The 22,659-nt window shown below is 39.9% G+C and overlaps 1 protein-coding gene across 1 annotated transcript in view; it reads left to right on the top strand.

Moving 5' to 3' along the window:
* The window catches only part of LOC134356389 (polycystin-1-like protein 2), a 134,324-nt gene that overhangs the window by 39,173 nt on the left and 72,492 nt on the right, over window positions 1-22,659 (top strand). The window contains 11 exon segments of the mRNA XM_063067324.1: window positions 529-656; window positions 985-1,105; window positions 6,148-6,276; window positions 6,397-6,625; window positions 7,652-7,845; window positions 12,819-13,049; window positions 14,052-14,153; window positions 16,012-16,190; window positions 16,357-16,503; window positions 19,315-19,514; window positions 20,386-20,582. Coding sequence (XP_062923394.1) covers window positions 529-656; window positions 985-1,105; window positions 6,148-6,276; window positions 6,397-6,625; window positions 7,652-7,845; window positions 12,819-13,049; window positions 14,052-14,153; window positions 16,012-16,190; window positions 16,357-16,503; window positions 19,315-19,514; window positions 20,386-20,582 — 1,857 coding nt within the window.

Below are 22,659 nucleotides of genomic sequence, written 5' to 3'. Positions count from 1 at the left end.
GGATATTGCACCTTACAGAACTGACTGTACCACGTGGCCCGGCGTTTGAAACTATTAGTTGGAAGTGTCTGGTTTCAGTCAAAATTTTATCGATGCTCCAATTCTATTATTTGCTTTAGAAAGAAGTAGCTCTAAAGAAACAGACTCTAGAAGCCGCATTGATTAAAACTGCCCTAGATTATCATTCTTGAATATATCAAGGAAATGATTTTAGTGGAAAGACAAGAACTGCAAAAGTATTTTGATGGAAGTCAGTTGGTTGTCTATCTCTGGTCAATATTTAAATTCTTATGCTTAAAAAAAAGCTGCCCTGTTTCCAATGCTGCGTCAGTAATGTTACATCAAATGTACAGCATCTCATTGGATGTAAGGCATCCACATAAATAGATATTCTGTTCCTTCAGCATCGATTGAGATCATGGCTTTTCAAAAGGAAATAATTGACTTTTATATGATTTGAAGATACTCCAGCAAAGTTCAAAATTTGTAATAATAAAATAAATCTGTTACCTTAAATTTTGTTTTTAGATGTCAAATGTATCTGAGATCCTCCTCACATCAATGGATAAAATGCAATCTTCTCTTGAGAGACTAATAAATGAAGAGGATCCTATACTGGTTTTCCACACTAATTCCTTCAGCATGATTTTGAACACGTAAGGCCGATCATGAGAAAACAATTTTATACTGTATGCGTGAAGAAGATATTTTGTGAGCATGTGTCACTGATTACCAGAATTAAAGAGATTGAAAAAGTTTGAACTTGAGTTGTAAAAAAATTTTATAAATGGAATGGGTTTCTTAATTTTTTTTGAATGTGTAATTCGACTAGTGAATGTATGAACCCGTTCACCGTGAATGATATCTTACTAAAGAGTACAGCCACAAAAGATAACAGCCTTCCTTGCAGATTGACCATCCTTTAATCAGAACACATGTAGCAATACCGAACGAGCAATGTAATTCTCTTCTTTATTGCATCAGGTACAATTCAAATGAGATGAAAACGAGCAATGTTAATACATCAGAAGAAAATCCATTCAGTTGCACTTTTCCAGACTCTGCAAAATTCCAGGAAGTTTCAGATAAATATATTAAAATTAGGGTAAGTATCATGTGATAACTTGTGGTGAATCACTGGGAATTTTCTAATTTAGAATTCCCTCAAAGTAATTGTATTAACATGCTATCTTGTTAGATTGATGACTGAATTAGTCCCAATATTACATTAGTGGTGATAGACAATAAGATTATAAATGTTTCTAATTTTCTCTCTGGATGTTCTCTTCTTAATGAACCATGGTTGACAGTTGTATAAACAGTAGGAATCTTATAATTGAAGTCAGATGCAATCAGAGCGTGTGGTAATGTGCGAAACTGGACAATGCACTCTGAACCCAAGGAACCTTGTATCTAAAAATAAACTGTGCACATTTTTAAGGAGGCACCTAGAAAGTGAACAGGACCACCAGAGCTCGAAGCAGGAAACCAAAAAAGCAAACCTTGGTCCCCCCTCCCCTTTTCAGGTACAAATCTGGGATACCTTCACTAATATACAGCAAATGTGACTCAACACCTGACCTTCCCATCCATGAGCTACCATTCAGACTGAGCTTGTTTGTTCCATGTGTGGTAACTAATGCCGTGCACATAGAGTTAGTAATGGCTGCACATTTGCTTAGCCTCATTTCTTTCATGGGATTCCAACCGCTTTCATATATTCCAAGCAGCAATGATCACACGGTATCCTCTCCCATGGATGGAACATCCACAGTAGACCCAGAGAGTCTGTTAATCACCCTGTGAATCCTTGCACAAGGGAAGAGCAGAAACGATGAGAGAGCTAGTTCCTCCTGTCTGTGGTTGGAGAGGGGCCCAGTTAGTGTGCATTCAACAAGAAATCCACTTGTGCTGGGCAATATTTCCTTTAAGGTGTGCGCGTGCACACACACACATCTTTTGCCACTGGCGCACAAAGGAATTTAAACTGCGCACAAAAGATTGTCACCTTCTACCGCGTTGGCATGTTAGGTGTATTCCACTATCGTACACGATCACATTTCCTTCTCCGATTTCTCTGATGAGGACGATGTTGACAACGTGGAGTTTGTGATGATTTCTCTGCAGATTCTAGAATGGGCTTATTTATAATGTTTTTATTGAGGAAATTTTTGATTTCCTATGTCGAATTCAAAGAAGCAAACGGAGTGAAGCACAAAACAACTGCTAGTTCATTTAAAGTGGAATGGCTTCATAAAACATTGGAAACAGCTGTCGTATAGTTTAATAAAATAAGACTCATTGATATGTATTATTTTCTTTCTTTTAAACAATGAACAACAAACTGGGCTTGGTAGTTTATTATCCTTAGAATAACTTCGGGTTTACTTCCACTTAAGAATTCAGTGTTCACATGCTGTTGTCACTGGGCAAAAAGTGCACAGCGCAAGATTTTTGTGCACTCTGGTCATTACAAATTAGAGGGAACATTGATGGAGGGAGTGAGGGTGATTCCACTTGTTTGTGTAAAAACACACACGCAATCAACAAACTAGTGTAAGGGGCAGTCCTGAGATCATTACTGTTGAGGTCTTTCCTTTCACTGTGAATCTAAATCCTCTAATCTCTCTCCATCGGTCTGGTGTAAGGCAATTCATGATTGAGAGAATCATGGCAGTAGTGTGGTAACTGAGAATTCCGTCTACTCCATCCTTTTTATCTGTTCCAGTGGGAAATTTTACTTCCTCTTTTGAAGTTTAGCACCCACTCCGTAAAGACCTGTATCTTGGGACTTGAGCTGGACAAGTGTGAGGTGAAATGTTGCATGAGGTCAAATGCAAGTAGACTGTATATAGAAAATGGCAGGACCCTTTAGAGAGGGATTTCTGTATACCAGAACATTGATCTTAAAGTGCATTGATCCCTGAAACGTGCATTAGGGTGATAAAGAAAGCATTTGACACACTCCATTCGTCAGGAATTGAGCCTAAAAATTTGGAAGTCATGTTCTTGTGTTGGTTCTTCTGGAGGGTCAGAGGCTGAGTGGTGACCTCCCAGGAGTGCATGAGATTAAGGGGCACAGTCAGGATTGATAGACAGAGTCTCTTTCCCAGAGTGGAATTTCCAAATAGTGGAAGCCATGGTTTAAGGTGAGAGATGTCTGAGGTGGTGGAAGAAGCAGATGGGGCATCTGGACAGGCAGGGAAGGGAGGGATGAGGGCTATCTGCAGGAGAATTGGATTGGCATTATGGTCAGTGTAGACTCGGTGAAACTAAAGACCTGTTCCTGTGCTGTACTCTTCTATGAAAACAGTAGGCCATTCAGAATTCCCTGTTTACACCATGAAACGTTTATACTCCTAATTATAGAACCCCTGATTATCATTTTCTACAACGTCATGTGATCTTCTTAGCCGGCCTCTGCCGATGTCCAGTGCATTCATCTGTCTAGACCTGCAAGGTACTGTCAGTACTGGTTCCCTCTGCTTGTGTTGGTTCTCACACACTTCCCTTTTACTGCTTCTGCTTGCACGATGATCAGTTTCCGGGGCATGTCCTTTCCTCCATTTATACTGCAGAGTATACCCAAGCGCCTCTTTCCTTTGTTCATGCAATGTCTTTTCCACTTCAAACACATGGCACGACTTGAAATTGTGCTGCTTGTCATTAGCTTGTTTACTCCTGGTTCTTCCCTGTTACTCTAAAATGAAATAAACAGAGTCAAATCTGACTGGTTTATTGTTCTGGGTTCAATCTTTCTCGGTTTCTGTACAGGCAAAACCCCTCACCTTGTCTTAACTCTTCAAATGAACTTTGTCAATGCCTCCTTCAGATGGATTAGAACTAGGAGATATAGCCTCAATATTCAGGGGTGTAGATTTAGGATGGAGATGAGGAGGACCTGCTTTTCCCAGAGAGCGGTGAATCTGTGGAATTCTCTGCCCAATGAAGCAGTGGAGGCTATCCCAGTAAATATATTTAAGACACAGTTGGATAGATTTTTGCATAGTAGGGGAATTAAGGGTTATGGGGAAAAGGCAGGCAGGTGGAGATGAGTCCATGGCCAGATCAGCCATGATCTTGAACGAGCTTCCAGCAGAAGTGGTTGAGGCAGGTTTGATGTTGTCATTTAAAGTTAGATTGGATAGATATATGGACAGGAAAGGAGTGGAGGGTTATGGGCTGAGTGCAGGTCGGTGGGACTAGGTGAGAGTAAGAGTTCGGCATGGACTAGAAGGGCCGAGATGGTCTGTTTCCGTGCTGTAATTATTATATGGTTATATCATCTTATTGAATGGCAGAGCAGGCTCGACAGGCCAGAATGCCTACTCCTGATCCTATTTCATATGTTCTTACAGATTTCCACAGCCTGATAAGTTCGCGACAGACTTTCTTATAATTTTCAGAGATCTGTGTTAATAGGATAGTTGTCTACTCAATTTAATAACAGGAGGCAAAAGAGTTTGCGTTTTGGAAAATCTTTAAGGAAATATAAACAAGAATATCATAAATAATGTATATGAAAAGTTGCAGGACAGTAAAATGAGACATATTGTGACTTAGAAACCAGAAATTAGTTGAAGTTCTCAGGAGGCATAAAGCTAGCACTTCAGAAATTTGCCCTGTCACTGGAATTGATATTTTAAGGATGTAGGTTTTTATAAAACTTTGAGGCAGGGAATGATGGAAGGAGGTACAAAAAGCAGGATATGAGAAAGAGAAAGACAAGAGGAATAAGAGATGAGAACACAGATGGTGAGGGCGAGGTGGTGGTGTTTTGTGAGAATGAGGTAGAATCATAGGAGATGCAACCTTTAGTTGTCTGATCATTGCCTGCAGTGTGTGTCTGGCAAAATGAGAGTGGTGATTAGCAAGTGAAGTTTCTGAATGCAGCATTGATTCCAAAGTGGTATAAAGTTCGAAGTTCAAAGTAAACTTATGGTCAAAATACATATATGTCACCGTATATACCGAGGTTCATTTTCTTGCTGGTAATCACGGTCAGTACGAGAAACACAGTAGAATCAACGAAAGGCCACACCCAAAAGGGCATACAACCAACAATGTGCAAAAGAAACCCCAACAAACTGTGCAACTACAAAAAGAAAGACAAAAAAAAGGAAGAAATAATAAATACATAAATAGATAAGCAATAGATATCGAGAACATGAGATGAAGAGTCCTTGAGAGTGTGTCTGTAGGTTGTGGGATCAATTCAGTGCTGGGGTGAGTGAGGTTGAGTGAAGTTATCCTCACTGGTCCAAGAGCCTGATCGTTGAGGATTAAGTGTTAAGACAAAGAAAAAGCTGCTGTCCCTTTTCACCATCTTGAGCTTCCGTGGAATAGTAGAGGTAGTCAAGTTCAGAAAGGAAATCAGATGGAGAATCACAATAACAAGCAGATAGAAGTATATGTAATAGTGATTGGGGGTCTGAATAGCAATGTTTAGGATTGGTCTCTGCGGTGTAAACAAAATCATATTTTGAATGGCGAATACAACAAAGTGTAAGTAATTCAAACAAAATGCTAGAGGAGATCAACAGGCCAGGCAGCATCTGTGGAAACAAATACAGTCGACGTTTTGGGCCGAAACGTGAACCGTACTTGTTTCCATAGATGCTGCTTGGGCTGCTGAGCTCCTCCAGCATTTTGTATGTGTTGCTCGGATTTCCAGCACCTGTAGATTTTCTCTTGTTTGCAAGGAAGTCATATAGGTTTGCTTACCATTCACCCTTTCACAACCTGTTTTTTTTTCTGTTTTCTTCGTATGGAATTTCATAAACATGTTTTCTGAAGCTGTAAGTGTTTTTCGTGTTAGTTGTAGGATCCAAGATATAGGATCCATTAAACATTTCAGAATAGGAATGACTGACAAATGAGCAATGAAATTTCATGACATATGCCTGTGACATTAAACCTGATTCTGATTCTAATATGTGCTAGACCTATTAAGTAACTTACAGCAATAATTAAGGTGAACTAAGCGTGGAAATATTTACCATATTGCACTGTTTGACAAAACTTACTTAGTTTATAACATACATGTACATATAAAGGTAATAAATAAGCTGGTGAAATCATATCCATATGAATTGTAAGGAATTTCTTCCTCTGATTTTATTGTGGTTTTTCTGCTGTGTCTTTTAGATGGTTAATTACAGAGAAAATCCTTTGATCTGGCTCGAGCAAAGTAATGTTACTGGACCCATGATCAATATATCCTTATCTTCAAATGATAGTGAAGTAAAAATTGAGAATTTGTCAGAAACCTTTGAGGTAAATATAATTAATAAAATATGGATGTGTACATTGTAATCTGCCTTTTGTTTACATTTGGCAATATTCGCTATTTTGAACTTGAAATTCAAACAAGGCCATTTTTCCTTTTCTCTTAAGATTATGCTTCCCAGGTCCAATGCAACGCAGTCTTCCGCAGCCACGTCTGTCTCGTTTACAGAGCTAGTCTTTCACAAGTTCCAAGTAGCAGATACTGAATCAGTTTTAGTAATCTCTATATCAGCTGAACCAGTTACTTCAATGCAACTGTACCTCAGCCATGAGCACAGACCCAATGAGACCCTATATGACTTTGAAACAAGCTTCTTTCCAGATAACAGTAGTGAAGGTAAAGTAATGCTATTTTACTTTGTTACTCTGAAAATCGTGAATTTAAACATAGGCTAAAAACTGGGATTTGTTTAGGACTTGGGACTAAGTATATTCATATTGAGTGTAGTTAAACAAGGAAGTAACTGGACCATAGGGAATGACAGCAGTGAGAATACAATAGAATGGGAGAGGAGGGGAACAGGGAAAAGAAGATGGGCAGGGGCAGGAGGGGAACAGGGAGAAGAAGAGATGGAAATTTGATGCACCTTGTGTTAGGAATCAGAAACAGGGTGGATGGGAAGTGGGAAATTTTAGAGCCTTACAACATGGTGGCAGGCCACTTAACACAGCTAGTTCACCCCGACCAAAATTACCATCTAATCTAATCCCAGATGCTCGATATTTCTCTAAACCTTTTCTATCCATGCACCCGCCCAAGTACATTTTAAATGTTGTTGCTATTAAATTATAACTCATGGGAAATTATATTCCAGTATAAAGGAAGAACATGTTTGTACTTGTGGGATGATTGATAATCAAGTAGATGCATTTAAGATTGTTGGGAAAATAAACAATGAGAGATGTGGTCATCATTTATACACAGTGAGAAATGGTAGCCTTGAGTAAATTGCCTCGAAGTGTTGTGGAAACAGATTACAAGTCGACTGGGATAAATACAGTACTACAGAGAAAGGGGACCGGGATTAATTAGAAAACTATGTGAAAGTATTAGCACAGGCACGGTGACTGTTACCAGTGGGTTCTGAAGGGATCAGTTCCCTACTTTCAGCACTAAATATTACAGTATTGATGTAGATGTAAAAGTAGGAAACATGTTAAAGAAGTTTGCAGAGGATTAAAGAACAGGCTGGGTGGTTTTCAGTGAGGACCTCTTTCTATGCTATAAGATTCTATAATGCTTCCTTAAGCTTCATTTAAATTATATTTAACAGTTTATGTGAGCCATCTTTTCTCAAGTTAGTTCCTATATTGGAATTTTATCAGTTAACAACAAGATGTTTTTTTAAAAAATTTCTTTCAGCCAAATTCTACAGTTGGCTTATTGATCCTGAGATGTTAACAGGCAGGAATGGAACCTATTACATGGCAGCCAAACCGCTCCTGAAGACAAATGTTTCAGAAGTCAACGCGACAACTTTTACTGTAGTCACTTTCAATACTAAGTGCTTGTACTGGGATGAAGTACAGCACTTATGGTCAACGCAGGGGTGTAAGGTGAGATGAATAGAGAACTGCTGGTGTTGTACCATTGTTTAAAAGGACGAGTGGCTAAACCAAATAATTGGAGGCCAGGTGGTTAAACTTTGGTGATCAACAAAATATTGGAATTCATTCTAAGGGCCAATATAAACCTTCATTATAAAGGTGTGGAATAATCAAGGACAAGCGGATTAATTCATGGAGTCATAGAGTTATGCAGCACGGAAACAGGTCCTTCACTCCAGCTGGTCCATATCCATCGAGGAATCCCATTCAAGCTAGTCCCATTTGGGACTAAACACCTGCAATCAATGTACATACTTGTCCAACTGTCATTAAAAAGTTGTTATACCTGCCTCAACCTCTTCTACTGAAAGAAGACTCTGCATAGATAACACCCTTTTCTGCTTAAAAAAAAAGGCTGCCCTTCATGTTCCTCTTAAATACTTATTTTCTCACCTTAAATATATGCCCTCTAGTTCTAGATTCCCCAGCTATGGAAAAAGACTGAGTGCATTTCCCTGTGCCTGCCCCTCATGATCTCATATGCCCCTGTAAGCTCACCTCGCAGTCTCCTACGCTCCAAGCGATGAAGTCCAAGACTGTCCAATCTCTTCCTATTATTCAGTCCCTTGAGTTCTGGCAACATCCTTGAAAATCTTCTTTGCACTCTTTCCAATTTAATAACATCTTTTCTATAGCAGGGCAACCAAAACTGGAAATAATATTCCAAGTGCAACCTCATGACCTCCCTGATTTTATACTCAGTGCCCTGACTTGCAAAAGCCAGCATGCAAAAAGCCTTCTTCACCATCCTGTCTCCCAGTGATTCCACCCCATAGACTTGTACTCCATTTTTTACAGCATACTTTAGGCCCTAAATGTTACTATGAAAATCCAACCTGGATTTTACTTTCCAAACAACAACACCTCACACTTATCCAAATTAAACTCTGTTTGCCATTGTTTTGTCCACTTACTCAGCTGATTAAGACCTACCCTGTAACTTTTGATAACCTTCTTCATTGTCCACTATACCAGCCATTTTTCTGACATCTTCAGATTTACTAACCATGCCTTGTGTAATCTTATCCAAATCGTTAATATCGCTGATGAACAGCCGTGGGCCCAGCAGCAATCCCCGAGGCACATCACCAGTCACGGGCCTCCAGTATGAGACACATCCTTCAATAATCACTAGCTGCTTCCTACTGTCAAGCCAATTGTGAATCCAGTTAGCCAAGCCCACCTTGGACTCCATGTGATCGAACCTTCCCGAGCACGTGGAACCTTAGCAATGGCCATACTGAAGTCCATATGAACCACATTCATCACCCTTCCCCTCATCAACTTCCTTGGTCAGCTCATCGGAAAAAAATTGATCAGGTCCATAAGACGTTATCTCCCATGCACAAAGCCATGCTGACTCCCCCTAATTAACCCTTGTCTTTGCACATGTACGTGTACCTTAATCCTCAGAGTTCTCTCCAGTAACCTATTTACCGCAGACGTTAGACCTACTACCCTACAATTCCCAAGATTTTCCTTCTACCCTTTTTTAAACATTTACTACCTTCTGGTCTACTGGCACCTCACCTGTGGCTAATGATTATGCAAATATCTCAGCCAGGTCTCTTGCAATTTCTTTCCGACGTCCCACTGTATTCTTGGTCAGGCTCTGGAGATTTACAATATCTTCCTTCATACCTTGTAATACATACAACAGATGTCCAATATATCCAAGATGTCCCCATTTACTTTTCCTGGCTTTGGAGTGGTGGATGATTTGTTTAGACAATGTCTTGTCTGATTGAATTTCTTGAGGCAGTAACAAGAAGTTGAATAATGTTTGAACTATGTTTGATGTAGTAGAAGTTTTGATACGATTGCTCCTAGTCAGGAAAAATTATAGGCCATAGAATTTAAGGGAAGTAGTAGGAAAATCTCAAATTAGCACAGAGGCAGGAGCAAAGGTTTGAACCCATCAAATAGAAGCAAGAGAAAGTCATTCAATACATTGAGTCTGCTTTGTAATTCAGTATGATTATGGATGGCCATCCAAATTCATTTCCTTGTTCCAGCTTCTTTCTCCATACCACTTTGCTGACTCTAGGCTTTAGAATGATACCGAACTCCTTCTCAAATATGATAAATGATTTAGCCTCAATTGGTTTCCGTGTAGAGAAGAAGCTTCTTCTCATCTAAGTCCTAAATGATTCTCCCCAAATCCTTAGGCTGTGACCCCTGTTTCTGGACTTTTCCACCATCAGATACAACTTCCCTGAATCTAGTCTGTCCAGTTCCATCAGATATTTAAAGGCTTCATTCAGGTTCCCTTTTACTCTTCAACTTTGCCACCTCTGGAATCTATCTGGTCAACTTTTGCTGCAGTCCCTTCATAATAAGAACAGGTCATCCTATTGTAGAAAACAAAAAATGGAAGGTTTGGTGGGAAACAATTTGGGAGCAGTAACCATTATTATGTTAGCTTCAGGGTAGTTATGGAAAACATTAAGGTTGAACTGAATTAAAAGTCTTAAGTTGGAGATCAGCCGATTTCAGTTAGTTTAAGAAATGACCTAGTGACAGCAGATTGGAAGTAAATGCTTTGGGTAAAGTAATGACTCACAAGAGGACATCTTTTAAAAGAGAGTTAGTAAGCATTCAGCATGTTCTGGTAAGGGTAAAAGGGAGAGGTCTGTGAACAGTCTGGAAAAAAAAATCAGTATTTAGGAGTATGTGTTAGATGTTATAGGACATACAAATGTTGATAAATCCAAAGAACTGGTAGAAATCTATCCCAGGCTGCTGTGGGAAACAAGCAATGGAGATAGCTGAGGTCTTGAAGGAGAATTTTATATCTTTGGTGCCAGAACAATGGAGGATAGTTAATGCTGTTCCTTAATTAAGGAGGACAGTGGTGATAGGACAGGTAACTATAGGCCAGTGTGTCATTGTCTATGGTAGGGAAATTCCTGGAGAAAGCCCTAAGGGATAGTTTATGTATACATTGGGAAAGGTAGGGTCTGATCATGGATAATCTGTATGGCTTTGTAAAGGGAAATCCTGCCTGATTGAGTTTTATTAGCAGGTAACTAAAACAATAGAAGGCAGAATCTCTTGACGTTGTCAATAAGGAGCAAAAAAAAACTATTATTATTTGCTTGGATTTTCAGCATCTGCCATTCCTTGTATCTCCATTGTCCGTGTGGGCCTTAGCGACGGACTTGACAAGGTCTCACATAGTAGGTGGGCTCAGTTGGTTATGGCACATGGGATCCAAGGAGATCCGGCCATTCGGGTCCAAGATGAGCTTGATGATAGGAAACAGAGTGTAATATCGGAAGGGAAAATTCCTGATTAAGAATTTGTGAGCAATATTGTATGCTTGTGGACTTTCATCACATATGGAACCAAAAATGTGTCGAACTTTTGTACCAGCAGCCAGTTGTGACAAGGTTTAAAAAAAGAAATAGGCCTTAAAATAAACAAATCATCGAATCTCACTGATTACACTTGAAAAAAAGCATGATACTGAGGAGATGCCTAATTCACAGCTTTGTTACTACAGCGTGTGATTCCTTATGCTCCCTTTCCATTATTACTCACCCGCTTGCTCAATATGCTGCATTGTGGATCTTCACCCACAAAAGTAGCATTTTACTTTTGGCTTCAGTAACTTCCCACCTCAAGAGAACTGGAATTGACTTCAAGATGGAAAATATTGCTTTTGAAATTGGTCAATATCTAACTTGTTAGAACTCAGCCACCTCCTGCAGTGATATATTTCAAAGGTACCTTGATATTGTTTGCAGCTTCCTTCCCCATCACTCCTTTTGGCTTGTCTTCCAGAATTTCACCACCTTCCCAAGTCTATCCACCAACCTGCATTATACAGTCATAGAATCATGAAAATGTATGGTATGGAAGGAAGCCATGAAGCTAAAAATGATCTATAGATTAATCCTTCTTCCCTGCTTCTGTTCTGCAGCCTTACAGATTAATGCTCTTTTACATAATTACTGCTTCTTTTAAATGTGGTGGTAGTCTCGGCCTCAAGTATCCTTTCAGAAACTGATATCAACCATTTGTTGAGTAAAAGATTCTTTTCTTTCAGTGCCCCACTAATTCTACCATTTAACAGTAAACCTGCCGTTTATGGTTTCTGACCACTCTGCTGAGGGACAGAGGATTTTACTGTTTATTCTGTCCAGGCCTCCTTATACTTCCAAACTCCTCAAGCAAACCTGTCCTCAGCTTCCCACGTTCTAAAGAAGACAACCCAGACCAAGTCGTTATAATTCTTAACCCTTGCAACTTGCTCAAAAACCTGCACCTTGTCTGGTATCCTGCCTGTAGTTTGACGACTAGAACTGTAAATATGATCGAACTAAATTTTATAGAGTTGTTCCAAATCCTCCCATGTATTCTTGATATCCTATGCCCACTTAACCCCCTTATTTACCCTTGGGGAGTTTTGAGGAGATGCATTCCTAATACTTTGTTTAATACAACTTCTCACATCTTCAGGTATTCATTTCCTTTATTGTTTTCCTTTACTGCTTCACTAGCTTGAATCTCTTTTACAGGTACCCTCCCTAATTCACAAATTAACTGGTATTCTCCCATAATTCCATCAGTTAACGAGGCACTATTCTAACTAACCACTTTCGGTTAATCACTTTCACAAGCCCACTTAAAGCAGCTGTCTCCTTTTCCTTGAGTTTAGGATGCCCTGTTTCTTTGCCACACTTGTACTGTGCTTTGATGGGCATCTGCCTATGACATGGGCCGCAGGAATGGAATTTGTAGTAGGCTGACCGGGACCCAGGCTGAGTGCTACATGATTCACCATGGGACCAGTGACAAAAAGAAAGCTCAGAATGATGTATTGTTCAACCTGACGCCTTGGTATTGTTTATAGAGTTCTACTATCCTTTGTCTTGAATACAGAATGGTATATATTCACTTTGTTTTTGTCATTGCAGGTGGGGCCAAAAACAAACCCTGAAAGGGTCCAGTGCCTTTGCAATCACTTCAGTTTATTTGCTACCTCTTTCATTGTTTTTCCCAACACTGTTGATATCACAGAAACAGTAGAATTATTTTCTCAAGTCAAAGACAACTCTGTGGTTGTCTCATTATTGGCCGCTGTAGTTGGAGTGTATATCATATTGGTCATGTGGGCTCGGACAAAGGATAGACAGGATTTAGCAAAGGTAAGAGAATTGTTTGTAAGGTTCTGCAACTCTGAAGTTCAGTTGATAGATTACTGCTCAAATTAAGCAAAAATACCTCCAATCAGGTATATTCTCCAGCACAAGAGCTAGGGAAGTCTTTCAACCGTCCTGCAGACTGCAAATGAAATCCTGTACTAGAGGAAACCAGGCTTTTGTCAACAGGACTCACCACTAAGATCAGGTCTTCTGCAGTTGGGCATGTGGCCAAGTGGTTACGGTGTTCATCTAGTGATTTGAAGGTCACTAGTTCAAGCCTCTGCTGTGGCAGCATATTTGTGTCCTTGAGCAAGGCACTTAACCACACATTACTCTAGTCTGTGCGAGGAGTGGCGCCCCACACAGACTTCCAATCTGCACCTTGTAAGGCACGAAAATGCCCAACGCAGGCCTCTCACTGTCTGAGTTGATGTTCCCCCCTCCCCCTCCCTCCCTCCCTCTGCATTTGAGTAGTAGATGAGAAACTTGTAGTGCACATAGTAAGGTGAACATAAGCAGTTTTGTGCTAATCGACTGTGGAAAACAAGTTCAGATGTCTATAATGCTGACCTCTTGAATCCTGAACTAATTTCTCGGCATGATGTGTTTTTTTTTAATATACTAAGTTTAAACAAAATTATTATTTAAAAATCACTATATCCTTTTTGAGCCCGGGTTCATTTCCATTTGCTTTCTCATGCTATACATCACAAGTGAACTGAGCTTTCTCCGAAGCTAGTGAGCTAATAAAGGTTTTCCCGATTTGCTCTTTCATGGTGTTTTTCCCACATCCATTTTCTTAGAGAAAAGTAAAGTTATTGCATAAACTGGCATCCCATTTTTAATAAGAGCTGATCTTGAACAACAATCAGGTCATTTGTTGTTGCTGAGTCTTAAAATGAAATGCTGCCTAAAAATACTGTTTTATGTGTGTGTATCTACACCTCAACATTGATGGTTAGAAACATTCAAGAGCTTTTCCCTTACTATTTTTCTTACATCTAGGTGAAAAGAACTATTCTTGCAGATAATGATCCATTTGCCAAATACTTTTACTTGGTGAAGGTCTTCACTGGGCATCGACGAGGAGCAGGGACCTCATCTAAGGTCGGGAAACAAGACTTCAGAGGGTGTGAAAATAGAACTTAGTTGAAATGTTAAAAATAATGGAGAGTGGTGGTTGATTCAAAATTAACTATAAATATAGAAAGGATAAAGTCATTGAGAAGGGCAGAAGAATGTATTTTTGTATAAATTGCAATTATTAGCGTGGCCAGTTTTTTACTTTTTAAGAATTCTTTGCATGTGGTTATGAGAGGCAAGGTAATAATTACTACTCATCATTACCCAGCACAATGCAATCGTGGCCAGTGCTGCCTTTGGTGAATTCACCAATCCTGACCCAGTAATAATGTTTTTCTATCAGCAATATGTTCTTGTATCATGATAAAGGCTCTTATTCTTCAAGCTTGGCTATATTATTAGGAAGCGTGATGAGTCACTCCAGCACATTCTGTACCTATTGAGTTGTGGAGGATATACTGAGTTAATAAGAGAAACAAAACTAAGTGTACCTTTTGTCTTGGTTTGGGTTTAGTTTTACAAGTGTTTTCCTTCACGTGTGTTGAATCCACCCATCAGTGGCTCACCCTGAGCAGTCTAATTTCTCTTTCCCACACTTTTCCACTCTACGTCCCCCAACTGTCTTCACACTTGATGCTGAAATAAAAAGATGCCAATACAATATGTTAAAATGTATCTCAAATCAAGTTATTCCCTGAGTTGAAAAATAGGAAGTGGATTTTCAAAGCAGAGGTTGCTAACAGTCGACAACTCACAGACATTAGTCTGAGAGGGAGAGAGGAAAAGATATGGGATTCAAAGTTGCTGGCTTGGACTGACAATATTGAGAAAGACTGATTTACTAATTTCCATGACTGAAAGTTGCATAAACAAATTACGTCTCAGGTGATGGAGAGGTATATTGTTCCTGTGTAAGTTTACTCCATATCCTTAGTAAACGTTGTTAAGGGGAACCATTTAGACCTGAGAAAGGAAAGAGCCTAGTGGCTAATGCCAAGCTAATGGCACTGGATGGAAAGAGAAGCTGTTGTGGCATGTTCCCTGATTGGTTTGGTAAGAGTGCAGCTAAATGAAGATGATCCTACTCAGCTGAACAGTGGTAGAAAAGTGTTTTCTGCTCACTGGCTATTTGGTTGTCATGTTGGCTGAACCACCATATAGTCAGTTCATCATTTTCGTGGGCAAAGTCTAGGACAGCTATTGCCTCCCTTCATATTTTTGTGTAGAATGTGTAAAACCTAAATTCGTATAAGTCTGGATTTATATAACATGGTTGCTGTAGAATGATAAGGTTGAGACAGGGACGTGAAAATTACTTGAAAGGGATAAGAGAATTTGCTGTGCACATTAGATTGATTTAGAAATAATGTGGCAGAGCCAAGGAAGTTGATGCTTGCCTGAATTCAATGGAAAAAATGAAAATTAGCTAATTAAATAAAGTCACAGAATGGATATATGCATTGACACTCAGTCATGTGGATGAAACCCCAAGATTAAACAAAATAATGCTTACTCTTTTCGTGGCCTTAATAGTCCAAATTGTCAAATTGTCCTCCTGGAAGCTTCACTACATTATTTATTTGCCTGATCTTGTCACCAAATCCAAGAAATTATTATTTTTCAAATGCTATTAATTTTGTTTTGTTTAGAGCTTAGGCCCTTCCAGCCTTTCGAGCCGTGTCACCCAGCAACCCCTGACAGCCCTCAATTTAACCCTAGCCTTATCGCAGGACAGCTTACGACGACCAGTTAGGCTACTAACCTAACTTACATTTCAGCGGAACTTTCAGACCCACAACCATGTGTAGAATTCAGTCTTATTGTCATTCTTAAGCCAACAGCTGGGAAATTAGTAGCACTCAATGTCTTTATCCTTTCACAGGTAGTAATAACAATCTATGGCTCGGCAGGCTGCAGTGATGCCCATCATCTGAGTGACCCAAAGAAGCCAATATTTCAGCAAAGCTCAGAAGATGAATTTCTTCTTGCTACTCCTTTTCCACTGGGTGATCTCACCAGCATCAGACTGTGGCATAACAATTCAGGACCCAGTCCATCATGGTAAACGCCGCATATTGATTCTTTCACTGTCCTGAACGGAGCACCATTACGAGGCGCATAATCAATGTTTACTGACAACATTAAATCCGATTAAGTTTAATTTGCAAATTCCAGAGTAACTTCAGAATAGAGTTACATGCTAGTTTTAACCTCTCCTTTATCACAGGTACGTTAATCACGTGATTATACAGGATCCAGAATCAGAGCAACAATGGTTCTTCTTCTGCAATTGCTGGTTGTCTCTTGCCATTGGAGAGCTTGTCCTTGACAAAGTATTCCCTCTTGCTTCTGAGGCAGAAATGAAAGACTTCCGGTAAATTTATTTATCAATAACTGGACTCAATTTTTTCCTTCATTGTTTATTTTACCCTGATAGTGGTCAAAGTATGTGGTCTGAGACAGTCCCTCGCCAATGCATGTCAGTGTGACATTCCCCTCAGACTTGTGAACTAACCACGTTTGATTTCAACTGGAGGAGCTTTTGACTCTTTTTCATTAATGACGTGTATGACACCCGAGCATGACATTTTAAATGTTTAATACTGAATTGTTAAATTTAAATCAGCTAAAATTCTGATGCCTTTTATCTGTCCTGAACTAATTCCCACTTACTCATCACCTTTCAATTTTAAAGTTTCATCCCTGCTTTTAAATTCTTGCAAAACTCATCCCCTTGTCTTCAGAAATTCCTCCAGCCCAACAAATTCCTGAAATTCAGCAGGCCAGGCAGCATCTATGGAAAAGAGTACAATTCACATTTTGGGCCAAGACCCTTTATCAGGACTGGGGAGAAAAGATGAGGTGTCACCTTTTCACTCTGACTCCTCAACTTTTCTCCCCAGTCCTGCTGAAGGGTCTCAGCCTGAGATGTCCACTATACTCTTTTCCGTTGATGCTGCCTGGCCTGCTGAGTTCCTCTACCATTCTGTGTGTGTTGTTTGGATTTTCAGCATCTGCGGATTTTCTCTTGTTTGAAATTCCCTTGCTGAAATTTTGAGGAGGAATTTAATGTTCAGCGGTATACAAGACAAATGATCTAGTTTTCCACAAGTCCAGAAATTTCACTAGAAGCTAATTGTGATTTCCCATTTCCGATCACTGATAAACCGTTGGATACAGTTACAACAATGCCATTTCTGCCTGGAAGATTTAATGTATGTCTAACATTTGCCTCGGTTGGTCATTCACAGGATAACCAGGCTTTCTTAGTATCATCTATTCAGCACTGCAAATTTAAATTACCTTGTTGTTCAAGTTTAAACTTGGTCTTAGGAAATTACTCAGATGGGTTCAATTTTTTAATTACTTACTGCCTTTGTTACCAATACCAACATCTCTTCCCCTGCCTCCAACGATGACAGCAATTTTATCTCCTCTTAAGCTCATGACCCTTGCCAGGGTGTGTCCACTTAGAACTCAAGGGACCCAGTCACTGATCACATGGCAACCCTCCTGCATCCCCATAATACAGGACTAATCTCCTTACCTGCTCCTCCCACCCGACCAAACAATTAATCTACAGGTGCTCCAACATCTGGCAATCCCCCAACTCCAAACACCAATCACAATGTCTCACCTGATAACAATCACAGTTCCTGAATTCATTTCAAGCCTCCCTTGTTCCCCCTGCCATGTACAACCAGCATCCCAAGGCCCACCACCACTGATAACTGGCAGCAGACTCTTATGATTCACAATACTCTCTGTTTCCTCCCCACCCCATCAAAGTCATAAACAGCCCCAGACCTGCCTGAAAGAACCTCTCAAGCAAGAGCCTTTCCTGGTGTCAGAGTGATTCTGTACTGCTCATAGATTCTAAATTTCCTCGTAAGAGGCCCAGCGCTAACATGGTTGTTCACACAATGCATAGCAACCAGTTGATGCCTCTTGCAGGCACTGAGGAATCCATTTCGATCATTCTAGCCAGTGCTGAATTTCCATTACACTTTGTCCTAATAGGCCACCTTTGACTGTCTAAACTCCATTTTCCATTTTAGCTTTATAAATTCATCAGTTTTTACATCTCCCTTTCAAATCCTTGTTAAAGTTCTTTGACCAAACTTTTAGTCATCTCCCTTAAAATCTTTTCTTTGGCTGTTCATTGATATCTTTTTCTCAGTATATCACTGTGATATGCCCTGGGCATCTTTCTGCATTATCGGGGTTATATAAATCAAGGTTACTTTGTCCAGCCCCTTAACTCAACAGATGCACTTGTGCTATCACTGAGCCAATGTTGTTTTGAGTTTAATAAGTCTGGCTATGCCTAAATTTCATCAAAATTCACTTGACATATAGATTGTTTCATTTACTACATTATGTTCAGGACAATGTGAAGAGTGTGCAAATTTCAGCTCCTCATTCCAGTGTGGTTATAACAAATATATTTGCTATTTCTCATATGCTGTCAGTAAAGTCTTAAAAGGGCACTTTTGTTCAGAAGCACTGACAAAGTCATTTTAATTTACAACAATATGCAATCTCAGACAGAAGAGAAATTCCCCTTAATGTGATGAAACTGACAATGAAGAGCATACTGAAATAACTGAATGCTAGTGTTTCAAAAAATGAACGAGCTGGAAGCACAGAAAGGCTTTCAAACCATTTCAAGAGAAAAACATGGTTATTGCCTTGAATGGCAAAAATTGTGCAGTGAAAATTATAAAGCATAAGGGAAGAAAAACTTGCTTTCATAATCTCTGGATGACTAAAAGTGCTGTATATTTCATTCACCTTTGTTGTACTGTGAGACCATTTAGAATGGTAAATTATCTTTTGATATGCCTGTCAAAATTACCAACATTTCATAATATTATTGCAACATGTTCTGTTTATACAGGGTAGGCTACTCCATCCGTGTTAATAATCATAATAGGAATTTAATAAAGGGGGATTTGAAGCGAATTTCATTTGAGATTTAATTATTCAATTCATGATGTTTCCACTTTTGCATCTACAAGGGAATGTTATTAATGGCCCATAAATCACTTGCTAACACTTTGATATGATTGAGATGCCCTCCACTACATATTAACATGAATAGATTGCTTTTTACACGTGTATTCAGGGTGGAATGGTTTCAAAGAATTGATTAATCACGTTGATTCAATTGGACGTACTACAGGAACTTGTTCTTTATGAAGACAGCTGAAAGTCTCACAGATCAACATATCTGGTTTTCCGTGGTCGCTCGTCCCCCAAGGAGTTCCTTCACCAGAGTCCAGCGGGTTTCTTGCTGCCTGTCCCTCCTGCTCTGCACAATGCTGACCAACATCATGTTCTGGAACAGAGCTACTAGTGAAAACGAACAGGAATGGGAACTCGGTACGTGTTAATGGTGAAAATGAGAGTAAAGCAGCAGAAAATGTTGGAAATGCGCAATGATTCAACCAGAAATGTTAACCTATCCTTGTCTTCTCTAATGTTTGTTATTACAAATTGACAAAAAGTCCTGTTTAGTTTTAATTTGCTTTCTTCCAGAGGTGTTTCATCCTGGTGATGTAGAAGTTCATCTTCCAATGTCTACCAATCATATGCAGGCTGTGGACAGCATCAAATTGAAATGGTCGTGTTTATTCCTACTGTTTACATCAATGTATGGTGTCAAGATTCACTTGTGTTCAAATTAGTTGTTTCAAACACTTAATAATCAAGAGGATACACTTCAAAAGTTGAATCTTAACCCGTGCACTGTTGAAATTAGTGTCTAATCCCTGACCAAGAATCAAATCTGGGTGTTTGGACCTAATACTGCTAATGAGGAGCGATGGTATTTAAATGACATTTTAGAACTCGACTGTTGGATTCACTGAGTTTGACAAATATCAGATAGCTCCATACTTACACATTACGGATTTATCGTGAACACAAAATCTGTAAGGAGTCTGTACATCCTCCCCAAAAACTTGTGGGAGTTTCGTACAGGTGCTCTACTTTTCTCCTATAGTCCACGGACATACCAGTTAGTAGGTTAATTGGTCTTTGTAAATTGTCCCATGTGTTAAATCAGTGGGCTGCTGGCAGCGTTGCTCATTAGGCTGGAAGGGCTTAATCCACACTGTATCTCTAATCAATCAATCAATCAATCAATTATGGGAGTCATTCTTATATGTCAGTTCTGCCATTCTGGAATAAAGAGGGAAAAAGCCTGTCAGTGAGATTTTATTTATCAGGTTGTATCTTTTATTTATTGCAGATCCCAGTACTGTCACCTGGCGGGAGTTTATTATTGGGATCGAAAGTGCCTTGATTATTTTTCCTGTGAATCTTGTAATTGTACAAATTTTTCGCAATGTTTGCCCCAAGCCAATTAAGATGAAGAAAATGTTAAAAAAGTCAGTTGGTGCCAATAGCACATCAAGGTCTCAACGGACACCTAAGGATTTAATGATGGTGAGGTCTCCTTTTCATGTTTGTCACGCATGATGTCTTAGATTGGTGTTAACAGTGTTTTATAACACCCTGTATGCCTAGAAATATTTAGTTTCTAAATTGCAGCAAGAAGTTATTTTCCTTCATTACAATTTTTAAAATAATAAACTTGCATCTGTTTCCCAGAAATTGTACAGAAACTCTCTACTTTAGCTCTTTTCTGTACCTGAAGTGATGTGCAAACATTTTCTCCTGGGGAATTGGAAATGATTGGAAATTTGATTCTTTTTATGAAAGATTGTGATAAGTATCCTGGAGAAAATGGTATTGTGGTTGCAACACCAACACTCAATAGTACAGAAAATATTCAAAATGTAACTATTTATTTATTGAAATACGGCAGTCTTTCAGCCATGCCACCCACCCGGATTCAACCCTAGTCTAATCAGGGGCAAAGTACATTGACCAATTAACTTAGTAACCAGCACAGCTTTGGACTGTGGGAGGAAACCGGAGCACCCGGAGAAAACCCGCAGGTTCCACATGGAGGATGTACAGACTCCTTACAGATGATGTCGGAATTGAACTCCTAGCTCTGATGCCCCAAGCGGTAATTAAAGGCATCCATTAGTCTTGTAAGACCATGGATCTGCGCCTGGGCAAGGTTGTATGGAAGACCAGCAGTTGCCCATGCTGCAAGTCTCCCCTCTCCATGACACCAATGTTGTCCAAGGGAAGGGCATTAGCACCCATACAGCTTGGCACCAGTGTTGTCACAGAGCAATGTGTGATTAAGTGCCTTGCTCAAGGACACAACACGTTGCCTCAGCTGGGGCTCAAACTCACGACCTTCAGGTCGCTAGTCCAATGCCTTAACCACTTGGCCACGTGCCCAATAGCGCCATGCTAACTGCTACACTACTGTGGTGCCCCCGATGAAATTATAGATCCTGATGACTCTACAGGTTGACTCTACAGGTTAAATAAATTATTGACAGTAGGTATATGTATACCAAACACAAAAGCGAATTTGGCAGCTGGTGGGAGCTCTTCATGAGATATTAAGTTGTAGCTTTAAGTTGTAGTTAATGCTTGTCTGGCATTACATAATCTGCATAAAATGAGTCTGATGGATGTTGACTCTTACAGTGCCAGTCTTGCCAGGGATCAGGGGAGCAGAAGAGAGGGCATATAGAGGCAAAAATTGAGAGGATGAAGAAGACAGTGAAAAGAGTAAGGTTTAAGGCTGAAGAGGCCTTGAAATTTGGAAATGGGGTAGCTCGAGTGTGTAGCAGTTAGCATAACACTATTTCAATGCCATCGACCTGAGTTTGATTCCCGCTGCTGCCTATGAGGAGTTTGTATGTTCTCCCTGAGACTGCGTGGGCTTCCTCCCGGTGCTCTGGTTTCCTCCCTCACTCCACAGACCTCCGGGTTAGTAGGTTAATTGGTGACAATTGTGTATAATTGGCTGGTGCAGACTCACTGGGGCCGGAAGGGCTTGTTACCATGCTGTATCTCTAGGCAAACAAACAAATGTGTGCTCTAGCCGCAAAGCATGTGCTACCAGGCCGCGAGGAAACGATATGATTCAGCTGCACCTTTCCTCATTCCCTGTCACGCCCATTGTTGAACCTGAACACAGGCGAGATCATCAGTCGGTCATTAACCTACAACTACTCGATGATTAAAAAAACAAATGTCACTTGAGAGTTTCTTTGGAAGAGGTGGTAGGGGACATAAAAGGCCTAACGATGATGATCACGCAGAGACAGCTGAGGCAGAGACTGAAAAAAAGAAAGCTTCCTTCAACAGAAAATACGATGAGTCGTACATAAAATATGGCTTTATTGCGTCCGGTGACTCGCATGCTCCAAGTCCCCTGTGTGTGACATGTGGAGACAAGCTGTCTAATGAGGCAATGAAGCCCTCAAAACTGCCTTGGCACCTTGAGTCCAAGCACCCTGCACTTAAAGACAAACCTGTTGAGTTTTTTGAGTGGAAAAAAACGTGAGCAAGTGGGACAGAAGCAAGTGCTGAGAGCAATCACCTCCACAAATGCTGCTGCTCTGAGAGCATCGTACTTAGTGGCTATTCG

This window comes from Mobula hypostoma, chromosome 14 (assembly GCF_963921235.1).
Source record: "Mobula hypostoma chromosome 14, sMobHyp1.1, whole genome shotgun sequence".
NCBI classification, from domain to species: domain Eukaryota; kingdom Metazoa; phylum Chordata; class Chondrichthyes; order Myliobatiformes; family Myliobatidae; genus Mobula; species Mobula hypostoma.
Note: the sequence above shows the minus strand (reverse complement) of the source record. Positions and strands in the feature narration are given on the sequence as shown.